This window comes from Diadema antillarum, unplaced genomic scaffold (genome assembly GCF_040938485.1).
Source record: "Diadema antillarum isolate AM-2024a unplaced genomic scaffold, OU_Dant_1.0 seq00001427_RagTag, whole genome shotgun sequence".
Classification (NCBI taxonomy): Eukaryota; Metazoa; Echinodermata; class Echinoidea; order Diadematoida; family Diadematidae; genus Diadema; species Diadema antillarum.
The window spans coordinates 1-10,747 of NW_027272179.1; the positions used below are offsets into that span (position 1 = coordinate 1).

The window sequence follows — 10,747 nt, forward strand, 5'->3', positions numbered from 1 at the left end:
GAATGTAATGGACACAAGAATTTACACGGTGTTAACAGCCTCAAGGTTTAGGACTGACAAATATACCATGAATATCCATCCAAGTGTGAACTGAACCATATCCATTTCTAAAGTCCACAGGATGTTTACAGTCAAAAGACATGTGATGCGGTCACTATCAATCCGAGCACTGCCTTTCAAAGTTTGCCAGTTTTGAACCAGGATGGAATGAACACCAATTCTTCAGATTTAGTATGGTGTTATAGCAGCCTCAAGGTTTAGGGCTGACATATATACTATGAAAAAGAGAGAAGTATACTTTGATAAAGGGAGAAATGCACTATCTACAGTTCAAGCCTTTCCAGGCCTATCAATAGCCACAGGCCAAGGCTGAAGCGAGTTTTTAGTCTTCTGTCATTGCCTGGCCTTCTAACTTGGGCCTAGCTTACTGCTTGCTCTGGAACTAGCTTGCTGAGTGCCCTTTAGTATTTGCTCTTATGTCTCCAGATAACCATGAATAAAGAAAGAAGTATGTGAGGATTTAGCTTGCTTTGTCTGTAGATAAGAAATTGACAAATCATGCTGCTGAGTTGGGAGTGTTTTTTTTAGGAAGAGCGAGTGCAGAGATTCTTCAAAGAGCCTTGAAAGATTCATACAACTTGTAGGTCATAAAATTGTGGTGGCATGAACACATCAGCTCTGCATTCAGAGATAGGGTGTAGACTAACTTTTTTTTGACAAGTGCATGTGGTATGGGCTGAGTGTTTGTGTGTGTGCTTGTGTGTGTGTGTGTTATGGCTGTATGTTTATGTTCCTGCTTGTGTATTTTCTTAACCTGTGAGCATGTCGGTTATAAGGAATACATATTAGCAGTCACTGTGATATTTTGATCTCTGTTTTCTTCTTTTTCTGAGTGAACAATGTCAACGCCCAGTGTTTGTTGTTGAAAAGGCATTGTCTGTTGAATTTGTTTATTTTAAGTATGTCAGAGATCTCTTTCATACATTACATGACAATGTTGCAAAAACAACAATCAAGCCTTTTTTGTAATGATCTGACTTCATCTGTCATAGAATTTTAATGGAGAGGAGCTCATCCGCTGTATGGCCCGCCTTGTCCACATGGACCGGGACTGGGTTCCCAACTCTCAGTCCAGCTCACTGTACATGAGGCCCACGCTCATTGGCACAGAGGTAAGGGACTGTAGAGGGCACTATTTCTGTCCATTAGTATGTATATTTACAGACCCTCTGCTTAGTACATACAGAAGGGAGGGGGGGGGGGGGGGGGGGGGAGGTTCCAGACTTGGTACATTTCCATATGATGATTTAGGAGTTCAGTTAAATTTTATTTTGTGTAGATGCTGTAATGGATAAAGCGTGATGATTATTTAATGGGCCCCCTCCCTAAAGACATAGCCAGTTAAAAGACATATCATCAATAAACATATCAGAACAATTACCCCCTGGCTGAATATCAGTTCAGTGATAGAGTTAGAGTCCAGAATAGGATAAGGGTTAGGGTTAAAATGGGGGTTACGGTCGGGATGAGATTAAGGATTAGGGTAAGGGGAATTGTCCATGGTAATTGTCCGGGGAAAAATTGTCCTAGAACCAACATCTAGGGGCACCACATGGAAGGTGTGTGTAGACCAAAATTATCTTTTGCTGAGGAGGCCATCTTGCCCCCCTGGGTTCTTGCTTTGTTATTTGCATTGACCCTTCATGTGCTTTGAGTGCAGAAAACCCCCATAGCATTGCACACATTGTCCAAAGTCCCTGGCCAGGAAAGGATGAATTATTTACTCTGTTGTTATTCTTTTCCAGCCCACGCTTGGTGTCAACTACCCGAGCCACTCGCTCCTCTTCGTCATTCTGGGCCCGGTCGGGCCCTACTTCACCACGGGGACATTCAGCCCCGTCACGCTGTACGCCGATACTGAGAATGTCCGGGCATGGAAAGGGGGCGTGGGCTTCGCCAAGCTTGGATGGTAATAACATTGATCAGCATTTTCTTGTCATTGTAACAAAATAAATTCAAATGACAGAGTGATTACAAACCCTTTATCCCACATGCCATACAGGCCAGATATGGGATATCTCATAGTTGAAATAGCAGCGATGCAGCCATTAGTTAAGGCTTTGTTGAATGCTATAACTGCTAAATGAATTGAATGCTAGTGATTTCTTACCTCCACCAAGGGAGGAGGTTATGTTTTCGTTACCGTTTGTTAGTTAGTTAGTTTGTCCGTGTGCAAAATAACTCAAAAAGTAGTTAAGGAATTTGAATGAAACTTGCAGGAAAGATTTAGAATGATACAAGTAACAGATGATTAAATTTTGGTAGTGATCCAAGAATTTCTGGGGAATTTATAAAGGATTTTTGATATTTTGGCAGGTAGGGTCAATGAACTCGGGAGTTCAGGCTGCGCGTATTTGAGGTTTGCATGCGCGCACTAAAGTGCGTGCTCTAGTTTCTGCTAGGACGAGGCGCGCCATGTAGCTGAGGGTTTATGACGTAACAAAGGCGTCTATATTGGGAAATCGGGCGACTTTCAGCACACAATGCTATAAGTACGTATGGGTGGAAATCACTGATATCTCTGTGGAAGAACAAGATCAGTGGTGGAAATGAGCTGCATGATTGATGGAGGTCTTCGCTCTCAAAGTGCTTCCCTAGTTCATGTATGTTGAGAAAGAGTTCTCCTCTTTAGAATGATACTTCCCCCCCCCCCACCCCCATAAAATGATACAAAATTCACCCATGTTTCCTGTCTTTTGCTTGCCAGTAAAGAAAAGTGAAAATGTTTTGAGAGGTGCCAGTTTGAATTAGCTCATGTGAAAAAGTGGCTGGCTTCCCGAGGTATTTTTGCAGCCATGAATGCTAGTCTGATATGGATTATAATAATCCTGGGGGAGAAAGGGGTAGATTTGGCATGACAAGCAGGGAGCCAATTGATTATTGAGGGGGGTTGGGGGGTGGGTGAAGGGAGGGAAGGGAGGGAAGGGAGGGATTAAAGCAATTGAGTGAGTAAACACAAAGGATAGGTATTGTAGGGCTTTTGTGATAATCCCTGGGCTCATGGATGGGCAACCTGCAAAGGATACAAAAGAATGGGGATGCAGCATCAAACCAGACCAGTAGCAATGCAGTGATGATTGATTTTATACAGGGTGTAAGATTTTACAAACAGGACAAGTGAAGGGGGCGGGGATGAAATAGGATGCATAGGAAAGGCCATATGGTGGTGCTGCAATGAAACAAACTCAAATATGGCAAGTAGCATTCAAGAGCTTTAACAAATGAAATTAATCTGCTTTTTCTCTGTAGATTTCAAGCAGTCATTACCCAGATGATATAACTCTTATCATTATCCAAATCTATTTATACCCCCGCCACATGTAGTGTGAAGGGGGTATATTTTATTCTGGTAGTTCCTTTTGACAAAGTAAGCATGACACCTGCAAGCCCCATTTCATAAATGGTGATAGGATAGTAACTCTTTCTGGAATTGCGACTTCCAATAGCAATGGCCAATCATCAAGCTGGATTCTTGTTTCCATGACAATTGCCATTCCAGCAAGAGTTGCTATCGTATCAACTCTTTATGAAATGGGGCCCTGATGGAATGAACTCAAATATGGCAAGTCACATCCGAGTTTTCCTCGTGTCTATGTGGTCCAAAACGCTGCATTATGAAACTAATCTTTGGGTTGTCTCTCGCTTTGCGCTCCTTCCCGTGCAGCAACTACGCGCCGACGATCATGCCGCAGCGGGCGGCGGAGCAAAAGGGATGCCAGCAGATCCTCTGGCTTTACGGCGACGACCACTACCTGACCGAGGTGGGCACCATGAACATCATGGTCTTCTGGGACAACGAGAACGGCGAGCGGGAGCTCATCACGCCACCCCTTGACGGCACTATCCTCCCCGGCGTCACCCGCATGAGCCTCCTGGACCTCGCCAGGGAATGGGTGGGTCTTCGTCAGTATTTGGCATTTATCACACAAGTGTTCTCTAATATTCATTCTTTTTCATTGATTCAGATTAAAGTGAGCTTCCCCTTGACGTAATTCTCCTGCACTACTTGAGTAACTGCAGCTAAACTATAGAATCGTATTGCCAGTAACATTGTCTTAGCTTTTGTCTTTGTTTTTGTTTTTTCTTGTGTGTATCAGGGTGAGTTCAAGGTGACTGAGCGCAGACTTACCATGGATGAGTTCAAGAGGGCACTGTCAGAGAAGAGGGTAAGAAAAATTCACCGGTCATTAATTGGTGTCATATTGAAGCCAGTTTGTGGTTCCACTTCACACATGAGTGGAAAAAAGTCGTTTGTATCAACAGCCATGTTGGTTTTTAAATTCATTGAGATAAGTGTATATGTGATACAGAATAATTATTGTAATCCTTGTCAATGGTGCTTGCCAGTGTAACCTCGTGGCAGCAAGCCTGGTATTTGGCATTATATCAGTAGATAAAGTTTATCGATATATTTGATGCAAAAAAATGAAGTGGATGCTTCCAAAAGGGTTCAATTGACAGACCATTCTGATCACCTGGTTTACGCAAGTTCGTTCTTTTTTTGAACATGAATGCCGTAAATTTGTATGTCTCTCACAAGCGTCTGCATTATCACGCTTTGAAAATTAGTAAAGTGCCTAACCAACTGAGAAAAAAAAGAAAGGTCATTTGTACCAATGTGCACATATGCTAACGACAAACTAGCATATTACAAGTGACACCTCTTGGAGTTGGACCATTTTTCAAGCAGGGTTTTTCCTTGTAGAAAACTTAAGTTATTGTAGTGAAGACAGATTTTTTTTTTTTTTTTTAAGTGAATTTATTGTGCTCTACAGGGGGCTTGAAAACTTGAAAGATAGATCACCTTTCACAAAGTACTCTATTTGTTGCCTTTTCAAATGACATTGTATGGCTCTTAACTGTGATGTGTTTTTTTTTTTGGCATTTTGCACGTCAGCTTGAGCATTTTCTTAACAGTTGGTACAGACGTCCAAAAAGTGACTGTCGATGATTAGATATTACCTAATTTCTTTAACCCTGTCATAATGGCATACAATTTTTGTTGGATGGAGGCACAGTGTCATGCATAAACACATGGATATAAGAAATTGATTTTCTTTTAATGTTCATATAGAAATTAAAGAATATTTCTATAACTGGTTACTGAAAAAGTGGAAAGTTTCATGTGAGTAATTTTTTGTGATTAGGCAGGCGTAATGAAATTGGTGTGTTTTTAATTTCATGGAATCAAAGAGATGAAATATATACGAGAAGCAAAAGTATTCACATGCTTTTATTTTCTTGCCAGTTTCATTTTGCACCAAATGCTTGAAAACATATGAAGAGTTTGTTTGCAAAAACCGATAAGTCCATATTTGCCAAATAGAGATATTTGCGATTAAAGGTCAAGAAAAATAAAGAGAATAATAAGATAAATTTTGCTTCTTTTGGCCATAACTTCAAAAATATACCTGTATATGTAGTGACCATTATATCATTTAAAAGGTATTATTTTGTACTTTATGACAGAGATCGTACTTCAAAATCTTCAAAAATGGACTTATTGGTTTTTGCAAACAAACCCTTCATATACTCAAAGGTATTCTGGATTTACGTGTACATGTATATTGGTTCAAATGGAGAATAGGATCAAGTAGATAGAAGATAAAAGAAAACAAGAAAGAAGCATGATTTTCTTATCTTCAAAAAGCAGAAATCAAGTTGTATTTAGAGTATTTCTGGGTTTTTTTTGGATAAAACAGATTGTGGAGTTCTTTGGGGCAGGCACCGCCTGCGTGGTGTGCCCAATCGGCAAGGTGCTCTACAAGGGGGAGATGTTGGAGGTTCCCACGATGGACAACGGCGCCAAGCTGTGCCGACGCTTCTACGACAGCCTCATGGACATCCAGGTAGGTTTAATACGCTCTAATCTCCATTAGGAATGAGTGATACTGCGGGCTTTGGGCTAAAACGCATCTATTCTGAATTTTCCTCATCATTTTCTTGCAGTGTTACGTCGCGCTTCCCCCTCCCCTTCCCTGGGTGTATAAACCATACTCTTTTGGTCAAAGGAAACGCCCTCAAATGGGTTGTTATTCAAAAGTGGTTAATTCACAGTAACAGCAAAATTTGTGCCAAAAAAAAGGTGTATGTATAAAGGAGATTATTGTAATAGTATGTTTTTTTAAGCATTAGTGCTAAAGGTAATATTTTAGAACATGTCTGGGGATAGGTCAGGGGAAATCTTTCAGTTTTAGTTGCGTAGAATGGCATGTCACTTTGCAGTTCACATCGGCTTTGTGAGCACTCGCCTCAGCCCGTGATACACTGGCATGATTTCCGTGTGATGAAAAATGAGAAATATCAGATGCAATTGTCAGGGCTGCAAAGTTTTCCTGATTCCACAGGAGGATGTCAAGAAAATTGAGATTTCTTTTCATATCCTGACAAAAAGAATATGAAAGCCCCCATGAGTTGGTAATTACGTTTGTGCAATGAAATGCCTGGTAATTGCAAATAATCATTGTACCTACCTGATTGCTCTTTTAAACCTCTCAGATTTCAATGTGGAAAATATTGGCAGCCTTGAAATTGTCAATGTCCTTGTTACCAACATATTTTTTTTTACATTTTAGTAACCAAGCTGGGACTTTCGGATGCAGTTTGATGCAGGCGTGAAAAATAGCACTAGGGAATAAAAGTATGGATTTCATAAACGCAATACGGAGTACACTTTATGTTCTTTCTACTCTCCCATCTCTCACCTTCAGTACGGCCGCATCCCACATGAGTGGGCGGTGGAGATCGACGACATCATCGACCTGGAGCTGAGCGACGAGGAGTCGTCGATCAGCAGCACCGCGAGATGAGCGGGATGGCGCAGAGGAGCCCTCCGTCATCCAGTGCAGGGGTGTCAGAAACATTTTTTTTAAAGCCCCCGAGAGTAGCTAGCACCCATGGATAATACTTCGCTCCATCGGCGACGGCAACCCACCACCATCACCTTGCCCCCCTTTTTTTTGCGAGAGTGTTTATATGCTTGGAGCGTCTAGTGAATATACAGGGTCTGTGCTGGGATTTAGAAATGTCTATTCCCTGCAGAACTTTATCTTTGCCACTATCTGACCCCCTGCCTCCATTTCCCTCCCCCCTTTTTTTTTGCCACCCCTCCCTCTGATATCTCCCTATATTTTTTTTTTCTTTTTTCTTGTCAGCATGGTGTTTTCATAAATTATTTTTTTCTTTTAAAGCTTAATTTGTTCTCCTAGAGAGCTCAAGAGTGTTTTATGCGTATCTTTATTCTTGTCTGAATTCACTCTATGTTTTCTATTTATGACTAAATTCTATATTGCCTGTTTTGTTTGCTGTCCCTGGACACGTTTTATGCACAAATATTATCTGTATACATGATATATTGTCAGTTTTGAGAACTGCGAGGTGGTTGACACTGCTGAAGTCTGTGGATCCAGTGCTCTTTGCTTCTTTCTATGGTGTGTATGTACCCCATCCCTCAGCGACACAAAGCCATTAACCTTGCTTCTACATCGCTGTTTTGGGATACTGTATACGCCATATATTTTGAGGGGGGGGGGTTTGTTTGTTTTCACAAATTTCGCGCGTCAGGTGCCAATCACAAATTTTGCAACAGGTGAAGGTACAACTTTCATCCATCCATGAATGTGACATGCATGCAGACATTTCTCCATCCTGTGCTATACTCCATGATCTGGAATTCAACCACTCTTGAAATTGTTGGGAGGCACTGATACACAAAAAAATTAGACTCGCTAGATATATGGCATTTTGTTAGTACTCTTAGGTGGGGTCTGAGGTAATCCTCTCATACAGAGGTTGAAGGCTTTTGACTGATGAGTAGGTCTGAGGTTCAAATCCCTCCCAGCCACTACATTCTTAGACAAAGTGTTCCGCGCCAAACACTTCCCTCTTAGCCTAAGTATATCAAACGGTAATTGGCAATTCTGGTGGTGTAGAAATGGTGTGGCCCCCTTTCAAAGAGCAGTGTTCTGCCCTAATCTTTTTGGCCCATATTCTCAAAGGTGGTTTAAATGAAAAGCATGGTTTAAATTGAGTCCGTGGACTAAATCAAGTGTGAAATAGACCTATGTTTCATACACAAGTATCAACACACAGTCAATTGTGGATGTTTGTTTGCATACGCGATCTGTCACACGCACTTGCGCAGAAGAATTCTGCATAAAGCATAGACTAGATTTAAACTACCTTCACGAATTCCGACCTATGTGTGCTACAGTGTCATCTCCCTGTTGTGTGCCACATTATTCTGAGACCGTACCGCAAGCGGGGAGAACGTCATTTTTTAAAGCCATGTAGCATTATGTTGGGAAACATTTATGCTGGAAATTCAGTTCAGCAAAGTTGCAGAGAAGATTGCAAACTGTACTGTCATCCTGTAATGCTGAGATTCAACTTGAGGAGCAGAAGGGTGTAACTTCCACAGACCTTGCGCGGTCATATAATGCCATTCTTGTGCTCAAATGACGACAAGAACATCATGACATTGTGGTATTCTCCATGTTTTCCACCCGTGCAAATAACATCTTGCATTGCCGTGGGGGAAAAAAAAAAAGAAGTAGACTAGGCAACTCAAGTATGTGGTTTCTGGATTCTAATCTTAACCGGTAAGCTGAAAAAAAAACCAAACACACACACAAGAAAAACAATTATGCATTCACTTGTGACATTTATAGCAATGAAACGAGACACCCAGGAGATAGGTGAACTTATTTCAATACTGTATATGCCATATGTTGCGCGACTGTGATGTGTTCAGAATCACAACCATCCAAACAATTTTTCCTGCGAACAAATTTGTGATTGATTGCCGCAGCTGTGAAAAATGAAAAACAAGTAGTATACCTTTTACAAGAAGCAAAGTATACTATTGCTAACCTCAGAGACATCAAATGTTGCATTTGTGTTTATTGGGAGGCACTATAATTATGTTGTTGCGTTGTTATTTTCTAAATTTTCAGCCAACCTGTGATTTAAAACCAAATGCAGCTACGGCAAATTATATGGCATATGCAGTAGTTATAATCTGAGTGAAAAGCTTTCTGTAGAGAAGGGCAGCTAGAAATTGTAAGGGAGTGAAGAATATGCTCTGTAATAATGTATCTGTATTTTGCTGTCAAGGCTGATAATAGATTTTCCCCCTGAAATATTAAGAATATATCTTGAAAAAGAATTGCAATTTATATACCTGTATCTCCTTTTTTTTTTTATTCTGCACAATATGTATGTCATTGGACTGAAGTGTTTTCAGGCAGCTATGTAAAGCTGGAGATTCATCTACCGTATTATTGTGCCAACCACTTAAAACTAATGCTCGTCAGTCCTAATCGATAAGTGTTTTAACCGTTCCACATGTTTTCCATCAGTTCGGGGGGATTGCAATTACATGTTACAGTTTACACATTTTTGTCTCATGAGGGCGCTAGAGAGATAGCTCATTTTGTCATCAGTCGATCCGGCTCTTTCTATTGATGATTTTCGCGACACGTGGCATGTTGGAGCTTCATAGTTGCTGTTGTTGTCAGAGGAACACATACCACTGCTGTGGGTGATGGCAAGCCAAAGGACACACCGCAACAAAACTGTTACAGCGCCCCCCACTGGCTACAGTCGTGCAGCCAAATTGCGACTCCCCCGAATCTGTCCCGTCAATCGTACTAATGTTTCTGAAATAACAGCGTGAGAAATTAATCAAACAAGTCTTGTGTAGTGCAGTTTTTTTTTTTTTTTTTTGAGCGTAGAACTGTCAGTCTTTACTATGATCTACTTCTCCATAATAATTGTGACGATGAGTGAACTGACATGGTGTACCCCAACAAGGACCTGCAGATACTTTTCGATTGTTGCACATTATTCAAATGAATTCATCGATATGTAGCAATGCACAAATATTGAAAAAATGAAAAGCATAAATCTAATTTATGTGGTCTGAGACTCGATGTGCTATTTATATTTATGACATATTTTACACCTAGTAGAAATCTTGTACAGTTGACAACGATGGGGAAAGGGATTTCTGTGCTATGTACGTGTGCCATTTGTAAAAGTTTACCACATAACTGCATTCATCTATTTATTTCATTCATCTCAACCATTCACTATGCACCCAAGATATAGTCTTGATAACAGTCGCATATGTGCAGTGCAAGTAGGACTTGGGAATCGAATTACTATGTGTCTGACTTTTAGTCACTGTTCATGGGCTGAAATCAGACTACAAGTGTTTGTTTGACAGGGTAGATACATGTATATGGACATCTTATATTTCGACATGCCAAGACAGTTACTGTGTGAGGAAAAGAAAAATACACGTGTACATGTATACCAGGAGTTTAAAACCAAACGGGCACCTATCCACCATACTACAAAGCTGTATGTTGAGTAATGGAAATGTGGAATATTGTGCAGTGTGAAAACTTGTGTGCATGTTAGGCAATGTGATGCTTACACACGCACACCCTCCCTCCCCCCCCCCCCCCAAAAAAAAAAAAGAAAAAAGTTGGAGATAAGGCATTTGCTTACAAATGTGTGATTTCTCTATGTAAATCTTTTCCGGTGCGTGTATAAATAACATATGGACAGCAAAATAAAGAACACACAAAATTTATCTCACTGGACTGAGTTTGAAAAGTTTGGATCACAATCATATCAAATTTAATGGTGTATATTTGCCTCTTAGTTCACAACTGAGAAT

At 40.6% G+C, this 10,747-nt stretch overlaps 1 protein-coding gene across 1 annotated transcript; it reads left to right on the forward strand.

Moving 5' to 3' along the window:
- Positions 1-1,052: 1,052 nt before the first annotated feature.
- On the forward strand, positions 1,053-10,455 carry LOC139709354 (branched-chain-amino-acid aminotransferase, cytosolic-like; the record flags this gene model as incomplete). The annotated part of the gene is made up of 6 exons (XM_071621312.1): positions 1,053-1,172; positions 1,806-1,969; positions 3,725-3,953; positions 4,158-4,226; positions 5,763-5,909; positions 6,771-10,455. Coding segments are annotated over 6 exons (828 nt in total), but the record flags the coding sequence as incomplete, so codon positions are not given.
- Between the last annotated feature and the right edge of the window lie 292 nt (positions 10,456-10,747).